Source organism: Melozone crissalis, unplaced genomic scaffold (assembly GCF_028551555.1).
Source record: "Melozone crissalis strain CALT ecotype California unplaced genomic scaffold, PUWL_Pcris_2 ptg000006l_1, whole genome shotgun sequence".
NCBI lineage: Eukaryota > Metazoa > Chordata > Aves > Passeriformes > Passerellidae > Melozone > Melozone crissalis.
The window spans coordinates 56,484,137-56,501,785 of NW_026535784.1; the positions used below are offsets into that span (position 1 = coordinate 56,484,137).

At 38.2% G+C, this 17,649-nt stretch overlaps 1 protein-coding gene across 1 annotated transcript in view; it reads left to right on the forward strand.

The window, feature by feature from the left end:
* Nucleotides 1-17,310, forward strand: part of NAA15 (N-alpha-acetyltransferase 15, NatA auxiliary subunit) — a 36,410-nt gene extending 19,100 nt beyond the window's left edge. Inside the window, exons 7-20 of the mRNA XM_054292862.1 lie at nt 569-688; nt 1,351-1,446; nt 1,581-1,687; nt 2,090-2,162; nt 2,863-3,032; nt 3,499-3,651; nt 5,232-5,360; nt 7,397-7,610; nt 8,394-8,587; nt 10,207-10,315; nt 10,690-10,788; nt 11,485-11,628; nt 12,068-12,165; nt 13,995-17,310. Of these exons, the coding sequence (XP_054148837.1) occupies nt 569-688; nt 1,351-1,446; nt 1,581-1,687; nt 2,090-2,162; nt 2,863-3,032; nt 3,499-3,651; nt 5,232-5,360; nt 7,397-7,610; nt 8,394-8,587; nt 10,207-10,315; nt 10,690-10,788; nt 11,485-11,628; nt 12,068-12,165; nt 13,995-14,195 (1,907 nt within the window). The 3' untranslated portion in view covers nt 14,196-17,310. The remainder of the gene's footprint in view (nt 1-568; nt 689-1,350; nt 1,447-1,580; nt 1,688-2,089; nt 2,163-2,862; nt 3,033-3,498; nt 3,652-5,231; nt 5,361-7,396; nt 7,611-8,393; nt 8,588-10,206; nt 10,316-10,689; nt 10,789-11,484; nt 11,629-12,067; nt 12,166-13,994) is intronic.
* The last annotated feature ends 339 nt before the right edge of the window (nt 17,311-17,649 follow it).

Genomic DNA, 17,649 nt, shown 5'->3' on the forward strand with positions numbered 1-17,649 from the left:
CAAAGATGCTTATACAATTGTTAGAGCTAATCTTTACTTTATCAATTTTAATTTGTATTGAAGTATCGTGAAAAGGAAACTTGTTGGCATAATCTTAAAAATTCATCCATCTAATCAATGGCTTGATTAAAACCACTGAAGTTAGTTTCATGAAATACCAGATTGAAGAACCATTCTCTTACTTGCAGCTCCACAGTTTGTTTGGTTTTCAAGATGCTGTATACATCAAATACCATGTGCTGCTTTTAATTGCCTTCTGCAGTAAAAACTACACTTAAAGTAACCAGTCACTTCAGTAAGTAAGGAAAAAACCCAAATCATAGGCATTTTGCATTAAATTTTCAAGTAAGTTTCAGGGATTGTGGGCCAAGTTGTAAAATCTTACTTTAACTGCAGCTATTGTCAAAGTAAAAGCATATCTGTCAGCTAGTTTGTAATGCTATATGTAGTGCTTATTTTTTCTATGAAATTAGAATCTGGATGGAGCTAAGGATTATCCAGTCTTTTAGTGTAGAGGGATAAATGTTACACTGCTTTTACAATTTAAACCATCTTGTTCTTCACACAGGAGAACTCCTGCTTCAGCTTGGCAGACTTGAAGAAGCAGTTGATGTGTACAAGGGACTGCAAGAAAGAAATCCTGAAAACTGGGCTTATTACAAAGGCTTAGAAAAGGCACTTAAGCCAGGTAATGATTTGATATCTTGTAGTAAATAAGCTTTTTCTATATATTTAAAATTACTACGTGTATGAAAAGCTTGTATTGCTTTAAATACTAAAACTATTATTTTTAAAGTCCCCATTTAAATTTTGCTTTTTAAATGCGTGTGTACATACTGTCATAATGTTGGGGTTTCTTAAGAAAGACAGGAAATATCTCTTGCATTGTTGTTACCCTGCCTTATCCAAAATCATAGAATCATAAAATTGCAATACTCTTTGTGTGTGGTTGAAAGAATAGAATTATTTCTTAGATGACAGTTTTAATTTTCAATTTTTCCTTTACTGCTTCTGTTATCTTAATGTTATGTTGTAGCTAATAAAACTGAATGGCCTTCTTTGAAGGTTTTAGACAGCAATAAAGCAGGGGCTGTTTTTAAGATGAGAGATAAGCAGTTAGTATTCTAGTGCTGGAAGAGGAATTAGCAGATACTGTGTACCTTGGAGTCATTCAATTCATTATTTTTAATAAGAATAAGGAGGAAATTCTGTTCTTTAGGAAACCATTATATATATTATATTATAGTTGTTATATATTCTGATTCCTTTTTTAGTCAGGTATAAATCACTTTCCCCTTTTCCTTCTTGCTTGAATGGAAGGGGAAAGTAAACTGTAAAATTCTCTTCCAGCTAATATGATGGAGAGACTAAAGATCTATGAGGAGGCCTGGACTAAATACCCAAGGGGACTAGTTCCAAGAAGATTACCATTAAACTTTTTGTCTGGTAAGTGCATGTTTTGCTGAGCAGGTAGTGATCAACGCTTGTGTTTCTTAGATTCTGATTTAAAGGTATAAACAACCTGCAATTGATGAGTAATGTCTGGTAAAACAAAATCAACAGGTCTTTTTCCTCTCAAGGTGAAAAGTTCAAGGAATGTCTAGACAAGTTCTTAAGGATGAATTTCAGCAAAGGTTGCCCACCAGTCTTCAACACTTTGAGGTCATTATATAAAGACAAAGAGAAGGTAAGTGTTCTAACCAGTTTTTGTGTTCTATCTCGTAACCGTCGTGTATTGAAGAGATGAAGGAAACCATTTTTCTTCAGTGTTCTCTCCATGAGCACTGCTTTACATGACCTGATACAGTGGAGAGAAGAAAGTAGTATGTATGTGGGCATACGTGTGCCAAGTTGGTAAATGTAAAAAACTTAAAATTTAGTAATTTTAAGCTGTGTAAGAGTTCACCAAGGGAGGCCTGGTTAAAAATAAAGTGAGATTGAGTACATTCTCAGAAGTAATTTAATTCAGGATATTGCAGAGTTTTCTTACCAAAATAACTAGTTTGGGTAACACCAAGTAGCTCAAGTTAAAATAAAATACTATCTGGCCTACATATTATTTTTCCTGTGTCTCGTCTTGTACGTGTAGGTGGCAATCATAGAAGAGCTCGTGATAGGTTATGAAACCTCTCTAAGAAGCTGCAGGTTATTTAACCCAAATGGTGAGTGCTGAGACTGTTGGGCTTCATGGAAGTAGTGCCTGGTTGTAAGCACTGTGTGTCCATTCAGAGGTGGGGAAATGGGAGTGAAGAAACAAAGGGGATGTGGGGTTTTTGTTTTTCCCCTAATGCAGAACCATAGCTGTCAAATAGAAAGTCTCTATTCAAAATGTAGTCACTTGCTCTAAACTTTTTTCCTGGATCTGTGAATTTAGTCATGTCTTCGCATACTTGAGTTCAAGTATGCTATTTTCAAGATTTGAGTTTATCACTGTTCAGAAAACTGAAGTTTGACAGCTGTGTCAAATCTGTTACTACAGAAATGCCAAACAAAAGGCAATATACTGATAGTACAATCTTCAAGGAAAAGTGTAGTTTTGGAGCTTTTGTTGGGGACTGTGTTTTGTGTTCCTGGAGGTTTTGCATATCCGACTGCCCTAAGCAAATAGTTGGAACAGAGTGCACCTGCTTTTGACCCCCAACTCCCTTTTCCTTAAAACCACAGAAGGAGAAGGATATACCTAGGTCTTGGATGGACTTAAAAGCTCATGTATGTACCTAAAGCCAGTAGTTTGAAAGCTCTCCTAGGTCTGATAGAGAGACAGAATTAATTTCAGTGGCTGTGCTTAGAGCATTTTACTTCTGGTATGTTGTTTTAGTAATAAACTGAACAAACAACCCCTCTCCATTTTGCTCCTGCCAGATGATGGTAAAGAAGAACCTCCAACCACTTTACTCTGGGTCCAGTATTACTTGGCTCAGCATTATGATAAAATTGGACTGCCATCCCTGGCTCTAGAATATATAAATGCTGCTATAGAAAGTACTCCCACTTTGATAGAACTCTTCCTTGTGAAGGCAAAAATCTATAAGGTAAGTTTGGCTTTATTCTTAGTGACCAAAGGTGATTTGTTTGTTAGGAATTGTAGTGAGTTTCTAGGTAAGGGTATTGTTAAGCTATTTGAGATGGGGTTTTCTGCTGCATATGAAAAAGCCACGATGTAGGTTTCTAACTCAGTAAAGGAGAAATGTGAATTCTTAGTTTAAAAATCACACTGATTAAATTAAATTGAGTCTTTCATTTGTTCTTACCCCCTGTTTTTGTAGCTGCTTAAAACAATTTCTTAGGGTGCACTATGATACTGTGTCAGAATGGGATTATCCAAACTGATTCTTTAAGCATTTTCAGGAAAAACATTCAGTGCTAAAAGACCAGTAATTCCATAATGAGGAAAGGTATTTAAAAGTCTAAAGAAAAACCTATCTATATCAAGCAGTGAGTAGATAAAATATGTGTGTTTTACAATTACTCAATCAACTTAAATTTCTATCTTTATAGCATGCTGGAAATATTAAAGAAGCTGCAAGGTGGATGGATGAAGCTCAGGCTTTGGACACAGCAGACAGATTTATCAACTCCAAATGTGCAAAATATATGTTGAAAGCAAACTCCATTAAAGAAGCTGAAGAAATGTGTTCTAAGTTTACACGGGTTTGTTGCAATTTTCTAGAAGTCTTTGGAATAGTGTGGGCCTAATCCCTTGTGGAATAACTTTTTTAAACTTTGCAGTCAGCCTCACTATCATATTTAAATTCTGTTTCAGAGCACCTATGGTTGCTTGCTTCAGTTATGGTAGTCCATAGCAGGGTTTGAATTAATCTTGGATAAGCATGATGCCATAGGAATAAGTGAAAACTCTATAAAGCTTCGGTTTGGTTATTTTTGCTAGGTAGGAAAAATACAGCATGAATGTTGGGTTATGGAAATGGCACGATTTCATGCGTCACTTTTTGTCCCTGCTGTAGCCCCATTTGGATAGGTTTGATGGTCACACATAGTTACTTTTTACAATGTACTACTTTGGTATTATTCTTTCATAACTGCAAGTCAAAACAGCTCAGTGAAGTCTCTCCAGACTATTTGTCAAATTACAGTTTTGGAATACTGGCAGTGTCATTTGTGTGTTGTCTGTGGGAGACAGGCAGCAAGCTGTTGGGATCTACCTGCAAAAGTAAAGCCTTTTCTGTTTGTTTGTCCCATTTTCTCCTCTCTTAAAGAGCAGGAGAAACCTGGAATGCAAGGTAGGTTGAATGGAGAGAAGGGGGAGTGGTATTTATGAAGGAAACCTGAGGGATCTTGTGAAATGAAGGCCATGTGGAGGCAGACATGAGGGGAGAGAAAGTTCTGTTTTATGTATGCTCAGTAGCTCCATGTGGGAATTTTGATGCAAACCCATCATGAATTTAGGTTAATTTGACCTCCCTCAATGCCTTAAGCAGCTCTAAGATGATGTTAAAAGGAAGCATGCCAGTTACCCAAAACTGAGCTTGAAAAATACTGAAAGAAATTGATGAAGTTGCTCTTTACATTCTTATTTATTTCTATTTGATCTTATGTCTAGTGCTCAAATACAGGCTTCTTAATAAAAAAAAAAAACAAAAATAATGAGAGGAGTCCTAGATTATCAGAGATTTCAGTATCCTAGATTTCAGTCCTAGATACTGAAAATAGAACTGATACTTTTCCTCATTTTCAGTTGCCTAAATCAGGCTGTTTTGAACACTGCCTTTCTCTTTCATTGCTAAGTTCTATGGATCTGTGCAAGTATATATAAATACCAGATTTGAAAGACAACTGTAATCTCATTTTTTGAACCAGAAGGTGTCAAATTAAAGTGTTCCTTTTGTCATGCCTTACTCTCTAGTACTGATTGCGTTAGAAATAATCATCTACTACTACTACTACTACTGTCAGGATGCTTAGCTCAATCAGCAGTTCTCTGAAAGATGCACATGGCAGTTTTAGTTGAGGGGGAAAAAAGTCCTGCAGGTGTTAGTGTCTTGTTGTGGGCTGGAACTTTTCTGTCATTTTTTCCATACTGTTTGTATTTTTATATTAATCAACAAAGCTCGTCAGTTTTAACTGTGGCATTTCCAACTTTCAAGACTCCAGTTCTGAGATTTAACATTCATTTTCTTTAACTGTGCTTTTAATGAGGGCAAGATAAAAGAAATAGCAGCTGATGACTCCTATGAGATTTATTTTCTGTATAATGCTGTTTTTGTTTTTAGGAAGGAACCTCGGCAGTAGAGAACCTTAATGAAATGCAGTGCATGTGGTTTCAGACAGAATGTGCACAAGCCTACAAGGCAATGAACAAATTTGGAGAAGCACTTAAGAAATGCCATGAAATTGAGAGAGTACGTATTCAGCTCAATGGCTTAGATTGGAAACACTGGTTTAAGTTTACTGTGCTGCTATGTCACTTTTCTGAGCAGTAAGGGTGCATTTCATGTAGCTTCAGGAGGGATTTCATGTTGGTTACTGGCAAGATTATATAGTTGCATTTCCTCCTAAAAGTGCCATTGTAAACTGTGTTTTATGAAAAGATTTTATAAAGTTACTTAAAGATCCAGACAAGAGGAGAAAACTGTCAAGAATAATCCTAGTTCTGGCAGTGTACATAAGAAATGGGTATTTAGATACAAACAAAGAGTATGTGCACTCTAAGTCCAAAAATAAGTGGATGAGCTGACGAGCCCATCCTTAAGTGAAGGACAGATCTCAGTTACTATTAAGGCACTGTTTTAGAGCTACACAATAAATGTTTAAAATATTACAAAAATATTAACTGTCTTCTTTTAAAAAAAGCTACAGTTTAAAATAAGCCATTGCAAAAATAAAGACTTCTTAAAGTAGAAATTTTATTTAAAAGGGGGAACACTTGCACATTAAATGTTGGTATCCATAGTGAGGCAAACAACAAAATTTGGATGCACAGCTTTAAAAAGAAGCAGGTATGAATTTGGGGTTTTTTAAAGCACACTAAAGTCTAGAGAAAAGACCAGACAGCTGAGGGTGTAAAAGAAGTGCTGAAAGAGCAGAACTTAGTAGGAAGCTGTGCCTCTTTGCAAATAGAGAGGCATTAGGGGATTTCAGCACTGCTGGTCTTCTGCAGGGAGGACTCAGCTCTGGAACATTCTGATTTGAAAAAAGTGATGTAAAATTTCCAAAGTAACCTGGTCTCGTGAAAGGTGTCCCTGCCTGTGGCAGAGGGTTGGAAAAAGATGACCTTAAAGGTCCCTTCCAATCCACACCAGTTTGTGATTTGCCAGGATTGTGTTTTATTTGCATAAATCCTTTAAATAAATTAGTGTAAGATTTTTTTGTATAAGAAACTATTAGTCTTATAAATTGTCTAAGGTACCAGAAGAGGTCAGCAAATGAAGTGATAACTTAAGCCACCAAAAAGAATATTTCTAAGCATTTAAGTCACTGTGTTTAATTTATTTATTGGATTAATTGAAGGTGTAGCAAAGTTCAACCACAAGATAAGCAAATATGTTGAATTCAGAAACCATGAAAATAGCTTTTGTAAGAAAAAGCAGTGCCTTCTAAATCTTTTGGAGGGGCCAGTTACGCAAAGGGGCCAGTCTAGTTGATGAAATGTGTTCTGGTTTTCAGAAGCATTTTTATCTCATACTTTGCACCTAAAGGATCTAAACTGTCTCAGAAAAAGTGGGGAAGCTGATCTCATGGATTTAATAGCTGATTCATGGCTGGGGAAACAGAGTAGGAGCAAATAATCGGCTCTTGCAAGAAAAGGAGTTTATCATGGAGATTACTAAGGCGTCTCTATAGAGTTTTCATTATTCCATCAATACATGATCACAGAAACAGACTAACAACTGCAAGGACAACACCTGCTCTGTCTCAGTACTAAATGATTAAGCAGCCCATGAAATATAATGTTCAACAGTGTAGTCAGTGACAAATTCTCTGCCTATGCATAAGTAGTAAAAGGTCCTACAATATTGCTACTCAGGAATCCTAAAAACTATTAAAGATAATGCTGCAAAAACTTACGTGCAGGTGTGGAGCAGCAGTGGAAAGGACACGTGAGGAATTAAAACTCGAGAAGTAGTGCTTTTCTTCCATTATGTAAATCTGTCACAGGGTTCACATCTGAGTGTCACATCTTAAAAATGTGCTAGTAAGTCACCAGCTGGGGTAGCTTCCAAAGGAAGAGACCTCAATTAGCTTGTTGTGCTTACTCTTCTATCCTGAGCTTTGACAAACTAAACTGAGTTTAGGGTAAAGTTCCTAAACTTCAGGAAGTTCCTAAACTAAGCTGAGTTTAGGGTAAAGTTATATGAGATGTTAAGTACTTGGAGAAGTTCAAGAGGGGAATGACTTTTTTACTGCTTCTTAAACATGTTATGTTACATTGTGACAGCACTTTGTAGAAATCACGGATGACCAGTTCGACTTCCACACCTACTGCATGAGGAAGATCACCCTCAGGTCTTATGTGGATTTGTTAAAACTAGAAGATGTGCTTCGACAACACCCCTTCTACTTCAAAGCAGCACACATTGCCATAGAAATCTACTTGAAACTTCATGATAATCCCCTAACAGATGAGAATAAAGAGCATGAGGCTGACACAGGTATTCAACCCTCAGGGTTTATTCATTGTGCAGTTTCACTAATTAGTGGGTATTTTAGGTAGGTCTGTGATAGCAAAAAACAAAGTAGGCAAATTGCAGCTTGGACTGCATGGTAAAGTAGATGTTCTGCTGGAAATTAAACTGATGTCTGCTTTATTGTGGTTATTGCAGAGCAATGATAGGTTTGTAGTGAGAGTTGTAGTTCTTAAGTAAAAATATTTGTGTTACAGAATGACTGCAAAAACATGAATTCTTAAGTTGGTTAGTCCATGGAATAGGAGATTGAAGCAGATGTGCTTGGTGGTAACTTTTCTAAGCGTTTTATCAGTGTGCAGAAATTTCACTTGGTAGCAATTTAAATTTCATCATCTCTTGCTTCTGATGTAAAAATAATGTTTAAATAATCTATTTTTTTTTCCTCACATTTCTGATTTGAGAGCAGCTTAAGCAGTTATGGCTTGGGGCATCTCAAATGGTACTAACAGAGGATCCTTCATGAGAGAATTCTTTAAGAGGAATTTGTAAAGTTTTAGTACTTTTCATCTCATTATACTGTTATTTTAATTTCTGTCCCTTGATTCCACTAAGGAATTTGTGGATTATGAAGCATCAGCATAGACTATAAAACAACCTATCCATAGTAAATAAGCTTTTACAAAGGTGATGAGAGCACTGCTTGTTAGTAGACATAGTTTAAAACAGGTGATGCTGTCTGACATCTGCTTGATGCTGTTAATTGTGAGACATCAGTGTTGTGTGGTTTTGTCCCTTGTGTGTGTACAGCAAACATGTCTGACAAGGAGCTAAAGAAGCTACGAAATAAGCAGAGAAGAGCCCAGAAGAAAGCACAACTGGAGGAGGAGAAGAAAAATGCTGAGAAGGAGAAGCAACAGAGGAATCAGAAAAAGAAGAAGGATGATGATGATGAAGAAATTGGAGGACCGAAAGAGGAACTGATCCCTGAGAAACTGGCAAAGGTGCTTACCAATGTAATAATAAAGTCTTAGGAATTTCTAGAAAAATTGCAGTAAGCACACAAAACTTATAAGCCATTCAAATAACTTGTAAATTTTTTTTGGATGGCATCTCTTCACAGGCAGTGTTTTAAAAATAATTCCTTTCTAGGGCTAGTTGGTTAGATACAGTGTCAGTAGTGTGGAAATCGCAGTTTTTGTGCCTAGTTCTCAAAGGCCGTAATTGAAGTCATAAACATTTGCTACATGTGGAATTATCTCCATATGTCTGCTGCACTACCTTGTTGATTGTGCCCTATTTCTAGCTGGTTGTGTGGAAGTCTTTCTGTCCTGTCTGTAAGGTGATTATTATTCATTCTTTTATGCCCCCTGATATGCTTTTCTGTTTCATTTCTTTATTCTGTTCACATAGTCTGTCAAAGAGGAGACATTGAAGCACTGAATGCTTTAACGAGATTTGTTTGCACAAACAAACGTTTTGAACAAAACACGTTTTGAAACAAACATGTTTTGAATGGGGGGAAAAAGGAATAAAGAAGCTGTAGTAGTAAATAGTAGACTAGACTGAGACGTATTTAGAGATCTGGATTAAGAACTATAGAGAGATATAAAGGGAGGTGACTTAGAAGACTCTTCCTTTGGCAGAAGTTATGTCTGTAAGGAGCAGGAAAACACTCAAAAAAAGTAAGGGAAAGATAAGAAAATTATAGAGACTGGAAAAATTACTTACAGCAATAGTAGTATACATTGCAAGTCTTAATAGATCCAGTATTCTGAATCTATATTCATACTATTCACACTGAAGTGAGTTGTATTTGCTCTTGAAGGGATATTTGAAAGTTGAGTCAGTGAACTTCATTCTGTAGCCAAGAAACAAGTGACTTAAACTTGACTAGTTATTAAGAATATTGCTGGTATTTCCATTGTGTAGTTCACTGGTTGCAAGAAGCAGAACTAACTGCAATGCTAGTCAAGATGGAAGTGCAGCGGCATTTATTGAAATTGAGTTCTGTAGTACAGAGATGTCATGGGGTACCCGTGAAAAATCTAGCCAGTCCCCAAGATTATAAGGAACATTTGCAGCTGTGTAATGCATTTCTTTGGCAAATCTAGTTATGTCTGTAATATACAGATGTGAATATAATATGATTCCAAATTCTATATCACAGTATTGTATTGTGATATTGGCTGGGACTGTCACTGTGACCTGGCAGCTTTTAGGACCCTGTCTGAAGCTCACATGAGCAGGATGTCATGGGTGTTTATCAGTCATTTACCTCAGGCCCATGTATGTAGTTTGGTGTGGGCAGCCACACTGCCCTTTCCAGTGCAGGTTCAGCTCCAGGTGTGTTCACTACTGGTGTGTGATAGAAGGAAAAGAATTGTATCTCTATAGCAGAACGTGCTTTGTAGCCATCAGAAAGCAAATATTTTGGACTTTTTAGTCTGTGTTTAGACATTGAGTAAAAGCTGCAGAATTTGTAACAGAAGAGATTCTAAGCATCTTCTGCACTGCCTTAGGAGAGTAACTCTCTGATGTGACTCAGCAATAGCTGGGTTTTGTTATTGTACTTACTAGGTTTCAACTTTGACTTAGGTGTGTCACTTCCTTGAATCTGTAGGTTGAAGCACCTTTGGAAGAAGCCATTAAATTTTTAACACCCTTGAAGAATTTAGTGAAGAACAAAATAGAGACTCATCTTTTTGCCTTTGAGATTTATTTTCGAAAAGGTAAGTGAGAGCACTTAATGAAGGCAAGCAATTTGTGAATGGTAAAGGTGTATATTGGAACTTAAGCAGCAATTACTGATGAGGTGTGAGGAGCCCATCCCTGTCACGGTACAGAACTTTTCACTGGACCAGCACTCCAGCAATGAGCAGTATGTGCAAACCAGAGTTTGAACATCTGGTGATTATTTGGTGATTATCCACTTAATTCACTGGTTAAATAGATGGATGTTATTAAAAATGGCTTTTGCAGCACACTCGGCTGTAAATTCTTCTGATCATTCTAATTTCAAACACTAAATACTCTTGTAACACAGTGCAGTGGTTTCCTGCCACAGGTTTTTGAACACTTGTCAACACTTGGTTTTTCTTTCCAGAGAAGTTCCTTCTGATGCTTCAGTCTGTGAAGAGAGCCTTTGCCATTGATTCCAGTCATCCTTGGCTCCACGAGTGCATGATTCATCTCTTCAGCAGTGGTATGTGTGTGTTTGGTAGGACTCCACCTGTGCACACTGCCAGGTGATGCCAAACCTGCAGTCATTGGTTTTTAGCACAATTAATTCAAAATATTTAAAGCATGTATTAGAAAACTGATTCATGCTAAAATTTAAGTATGGTATTTATGATTGCATCTGGATTTAGGAGTCATTCCAGTATTGTTAAGAGTTTTTGAGACCGTGAGCAGTATGTGAAGCCTGAGAGAGAGAGACAGTGAAGAAATGGAAATTGCAGAGTGAGGAATGGGACTTTTCTGCTGACAGCTTGTGTCAGCATGCAAGGAGAGGGCTTAGAATTCTGTCCTTACTTGTGAAAGTTGGAAGAATTCTCTCCCTGCCCCAAAGGTCACCCTTTCTGATGGAGGCTACAGAGTAGACTCATTTAGGAACAGACCTGTATGACCTCAACCTCTGAGCATAATAGGTTTTAATTAGTAAGGGGGGGAGAGTATATTAATGTAAAAAAGCTCTGACTTTTTCTAGGCATCAGGTAAATGCCACAGTTAAGCTTCTTCTAACACATCCAGTATTTACCTGATCTAATTTCATGCATCTTCCTTTGAGATACTTTCCAATTATATTAATAATGTAAACATGAAAAATGCTAAAATAAATACATAAATTGTATTTTGTTGCGATTACCTGTGCTCACCTCAACTTCTTTTTTTCCAACAGTATCTGAAAGTAAGGATCTGCCTGATGCTGTTAGAACAGTGTTAAACCAAGAAATGAATCGGCTTTTTGGAGCAACTAATCCAAAGAACTTCAATGAAGCTTTCCTTAAAAGGAACTATGACTCACTGCCACATAGGTTATCAGGTACTTTGCCCTTTTCCTTGTTCTGCCTGGTACATTTTCTGTGCTTCTCTGGCAGTGGTATCTCAGTATCAGCCCCAGTGATGTAACAATCACTCCTTTCCTCTGGAGTGCTTTCTTCTCTGTTTGTGTTTTTCTGACAACATGATTGCCAGGTTGTCTGTGGTTTTCCTTAATTTTCTCTTTGTGCTGCTGAAGTGGGAATGTGGGGACCTCTGCCCTGTTGTTTCTAATGTGTGCAGAATGTTTGTTTCAATGCTTTGTTTGGAGCTTCCCTTCTACCTGCATAGGTATCATGCTTTATGCTCCAAGCTGGTTCCATTTGGAACTACTGCTGGAGAGTTCAGTCCCCCCTCTTCCTCATGTTATCCCTATTTTATGTTTGTGTATAAGATGATTTTGGTAATCCACTGGGTGATGAATCTTTCTTTTCCTCCTGTAGCTGCCAAAATGATGTACTACTTAGACCCTTCCAGTCAGAAAAGGGCAGTGGAACTGGCAATGACCCTGGATGAATCCCTTATTAACAGAAATCTTCAGGTAACGTATTTATAAATTGTAGACAACTTCTGTTGTATCTGTGGAAGCTTTAAGCAAAATTTGGAGGTAAGAGGAAGCTGAAGTCATTGCTGTGCCTTATCATAACACACAAGAAGGTTGAGTTGTGAAAGAAAGGGATGTCAGGTTCATCTGAACCAAAATATTTAATATCCTTTTTGCACATTTAAATTAATTTAGTTTTGTGATAATAGGAAAATAGCAGCAGTGGAAGCCATATTATTGCTACAGGTAATGGGAAAACTTATTAAACTTGAGAGAATTCACAGGGCAAAAGAAAAGGTAGTAGTTTGTCTGAGCTTTGGCTGCCACACAGGCAACTGCTCACTAGAAAAGGAGGGGCACAGACTCTGGGAAGGCTTTCCATAGCCAGCTTCCTGCAAGCTGTGGGAATTACCATAGGTTTAATAAAAGCTGCATGTGCCAGTTATGCCTTAGCATGTAGTTAAGTGAAAAGCTCACCAGTGAGTCTTTGCTTCATTCTGGTGGTCATGGAATAATCTCCCTTTGACATTGCCTTTAGCATTTTTCATAAACTTGTCTTGTTTGGGTATTGGTTTTTGGATGATGCGAGTTTTCTTTCTGTTTGAGTGGTCTCAAAGAATTTAATCTAGATTATGAGTAGATTTAGCAAACAAAAATTATTTTGCCTTCTATTTGCTGGGTTTTGCCTGTGAGTGGAATTCTGGGAATTGGACTGGGGAAAGATGAAGTGTGACCAAAACTGCTTGGTTGTTCTGGAGGTGCAAACTTGGCAAGACTAGAAAAGAAGCTTTTACCAGCTCAGCAGTGCATAAATGCACTCCTGTGCAGTGCATTGTGATACAACGGAAAATGTTGACTTTAAGCATGTTTGGTGCCAACATGAAGGAAGGGTTGGACTTCTTCTGAACTTCTAGATGAGAAATTAAAAGTGCCCTAAAAGTGGAGGAGGATCTAAAGGAGTCTAGGTGTTTGTAGAAAGGCATTTTTGTGTGCAAAGAGATCAGATTTATTACATTTCATTGTATAAAGACCAGGTGTCTCAGAGCATGCTGCAGCTGTAAAACCAGATATATTTCACCTTTGGTGGATGCCAGTGCTACAGAGAGCAAAACGGGTCCTTGAGGAGAGCTCCACAACCCTTCAGCAGGAGGACAGAGCAGTTAATCCCAGTCCACAGAAGAAACAAAAACTGTACTAAATGTCAGAGGAGCAGGAGAAGGCTGCCTGGCTGTGCTAATGCCTGCACACAGCCACGGGCAGGTGTTAAATGCTGCCAGGCTTTAGTGGAGCTCACTAGGTTGGTTTCTCATGGTTGGAATGCAGGCTGCAAAAAGTTACACAGGAAATCTCCTTTTACTCTTCTAAATCATTAACTAAAATCTGAAAAATGTGGTAATACCAGAGTAATTTGATGCGATTGAAAGGTATGTTACATGTTGCTGCAATGGTCAGTGTGTCCCAGGAATGGTGGGGTTCTTGGTTGTCAGTTAGCAAGAATAGGTTTTTCTTAGGAAAATAAGAAACAGGTGACAAATTAGTATTTCATTTTACAGTCAATATTTCTAGCTGGGTTTTAGATCCCTTTTTAAAGTGCATTCTTTCAAATCAGACTACACTGGTATTTCATGCTGTGTTTAGTTAGAATGTCATTTGATGAAAGGTGTGTGGCCTTTTGAGCAGGTCTGTGTCAGAAATACTGTTTTAAATGTGTCTTGGGAAATTATTCTTATCTGAGAGAGCAGAACTGCTCTTTGAAACCTGTGTTGTGAGTGTTCAGCTGAACATTTAAGAAGCCATAACACTTGTTTATTTTTCTCTTTAATTAGACTTGTATGGAGGTATTAGAAGCTTTATGTGACGGTAGCCTTGGAGACTGTAAAGAAGCATCTGAAACTTACAGAGCAAATTGTCATAAGCTTTTCCCTTATGCTTTGGCTTTCATGCCCCCTGGATATGAAGAGGATATGAAGATCACAGTTAATGGAGATAGTTCTGCAGAACCTGAAGAACTGGCCAATGAAATATGAACAACTTTATTGCAAAAAAAATGACGTTGGACCATATCTGGTGTATAATATTTTTGTCACGCACCTGCTGAATTGTTCTAACTTACACAAAGAACAGAAGGAAAAAAAACCCCGTTGCCTTCAAATAGTTTTACTTTTTTTTATCCTGCTGACAAAGTATATATATAAAATATCTAACATATTACTGGTTATAGGTTGTTTGGTTTCTTAAAAATTAAAAGCTGCTAAAATTGAAAAAAAAGGAAAAAATAAACAACCCTTTTCCTCACCTACCCATCCATGTTTTTAAACTAATTTATATGAGACCTGGAGGTGTATAGCCCTCAGAGCAGGTGTGTGGCAGAAATATTAAATTTAAATTTGTCTTGTGAGATTACTGTTATCTCAGACAGCAAAACTGCTGTTTTAGCACTGGATTCTTTCACTGAGCACAAAGAGTTGATGGGGCTTTAGCATCTGACTGATTTTGATACGGGGGATGATTGTGTCCATAGGAAGTATGCAATGTGAATCAGAATATAGAGAGAAACCCGCAACATACTTGTTACGTTGGGGTGCTTGGACATACGGATATCAACCAGAATTAAGAAACATAGTGTGTTCAATAAGCTTGTTGTGTCTCTGAAATTCACTGTACACGATCAGTTCGGTGTTCTTGCACCACAGTTTTTACCTGAAGGAAGGAACCAGTTACAATGGTCTCTCTTGGAATTAAACTCGGGGTGGGGAGGGGAGAATCAGCATTGCTGTTCTTGAGATGAACTTATTGGCATAGGTTGGCCAAACTTTTTAAAACTGTAATGCAAGAACCAAATAAAATTATGCACTGTGATGTGGCACCAATTAGAAAGATCGCATGCATTTTTCACGTAGAGTGAAAACAAAATGAGAACATACTATGGCTTGAAGTTGCAAAGAGGAAAACTCCTGACTACCATTTTGACTGATCAAGAGACTAATAGATTAAAACCTCAGCAGGCCTTGTTCACGTTATGCAGAAAAAAAAAAAAGTGCTGCAGTTTAGATACCTCTGGAACTTTTCCACAGTGTCACAGGTTTGTAATACTTGAAGCCCTACATTTCTAAGAATATATTTCTTGCTCAGTTGTTTCAGGCAAGCCCAAGACTTTGTAACTTTTAAGGGGCCCAAGATTTTTTTTTCAATAACAGACCAGCTTCTTATTCCTGCAGTTACAGATGTAATTTCCTTTGTCAAACATAAGGTACCAAATATAATGCAATAAAACGTTTTGAAAAACACCTGTGTGAATATTCCAACCGATCTATGTTGTACTTGGACAGTGAATGGGTTTGCTGGAGTGCAGCTCAGGGCTGGCTCACTGTGCTGTCCACTCATGCTAACAGTGTCGCTGCTGATGATGGGTGGTCATTGAGTATAAAGTGCAAATGCATTCTGTGTAAATACTGAATGTCTGGGAAGTCCTATAACAAAATGCTTTGCTACTCGGCTTCTAAGTTCCACCAGTGTTTCCAAGTCAAGCTTCAGTCTAGAAGTCTACTGTGTTAATAATATAGATAAGTACTCAAATGTTTTCTTTTGTAGGCTCATCATATAAAACAGAGTAGAAATAAACTACAGCTTACAAAGTGAGTGCCTTCTTTGCTGCAGGAGTTCAGTTACAGAGTATCTGTTTTGTGGATACACAGCCTTCCTCTTCCACATAGTGGAATTCAGTGATTGACATGTACAGTTAAGAGATCCTGGAGGACTTGCTGGGGTTTGTAGATTCCTAAGTGTCAGAACAACAGGCTTTTCTTCATTGTGTCTTCATCTCCCCTTCTTTTCATGGCTAGCCTATCCTGGTGTATGTTTGCAGTATAGTTCCCATCACGAGTGTGGGTTGCTGTATTTGTATATTTACCTGCTGGGCTTTTAGGGACTGGAATACCAACAGAGCCTTTAAGTGACTCGAGTATTGATGTCTTGATCTCAGTGGTTTCTGCAGCCTGAGGTACTTGGACTGCATGTCTTCTGCAACTCCTGGAGATGGTTCAGTCTTGCCTACACAAGCTGTGAGATTTTGGCCTTGCCTCTTGAGTATTGTTGCCCATTTCTCGGCTGCTGGAGGCAGATGAGTGCTCACTTGTAACAGATTGTGAATTGCATCAAGCAAATGCTTTTTTTTCCAGATACTGGGGGTTTTGGGTGCTGCCTATAAATGGGATTATTTCTTTTACTTTTTCAATGCCTGTTTTTGGGTTGAAATGGATGAACTAAAAGCTGGAAGTTACTCGTTGTCTTTAATTGTGCAAATGGGGAAAAGGATGCTTCAGTGGGCCTTCCAGAAGTCCTCATCTACACATCTATTTTGATTTTCCCAAAGACACTTCATAGCCTTGCTGAAAGGCATGCACACTGCTTCAGAGATGGTGCTTTTGGATTAAAGAGGGTACTCATCCCCTTCCAGAAGACTGCAAGCCCAGGACAGAAAACTAAGCCAAGAGTTTGCCTGAAAATGGAGGTTCTTTAACTGGCAAAGAAATTGTTATTCCTTCATCTTCACATCTGTTCTGTTAGATGCAAGACTGACTTCTGAGGAAGAGCTTTTAGAGCTGGAAATGAAGTTGAAATCCAGTGCACTGAGTCTTCTTTGGTAGCACAGAGTGCTATGTTGCAGTGGAAGCTTTCCTTTGTGTGCTGAGATCCCAAATTGTAATCTCTGGTGCTGGGCTGCCAGAGCAGGGGAGCAGGGAGTGCAGTTGTGGTCAGTGACCTACAGCATTGGCATGACACAATTTAGTTTGATTCTTCATGATTTTCACTGGAGAAGGAAAATGTCACCATCAGTGGAGCCACTGGTGATGACACACGATATGGGTATCTTTCCTGGGTACAAAAAAATTTCTGACATTAAATTTTGCCTAGATAAGAGAAGATGGTGCACACTGCATGAAGCAGTGCCAGAGTTATTCATGGGCTTAAATTGTAGGGAACTGGAAGTTGTGGTTTTCCCTGTGATGGTGGGTTAGGTACTTGCTTCCTCCGTGTAGAGAGCAAAGCATGCAGGCGCATGTGTGAACAAGCAGGTAAAATAGCCTCAAAATTACCTATTCTGTAATTAATTTCTTTGCATATTAAATGCCTTAAAATCTATATTTGACTTTTTTTTTTTTTTTTTGTTGGCAGGGTTCTTAATATTTGCATGTTCATAGGGGGAAGGCTTGTCCTGATCTGTTCTGGCTGAGACAGCACACAGGGAAGTCTGGCACCCAGATTTTTCCCCTAGCATGGGGAGCAAATTCACATTTCCCAGGGAGCTCTCTAGGGCTACATAAGGTGTTTATGATCAGCCTGTTACATCTTCCTTTAGCATTAGGGTTTGCAAGGTTTGGAGGTGCTGCAGCCATAAGAGTGGACTCGGGAAGTTGGTGTAGAAACTCAGAGATTGAATTATATTTTCCCTGAAAGAAAACACCCATGAGGGCGGGGGGA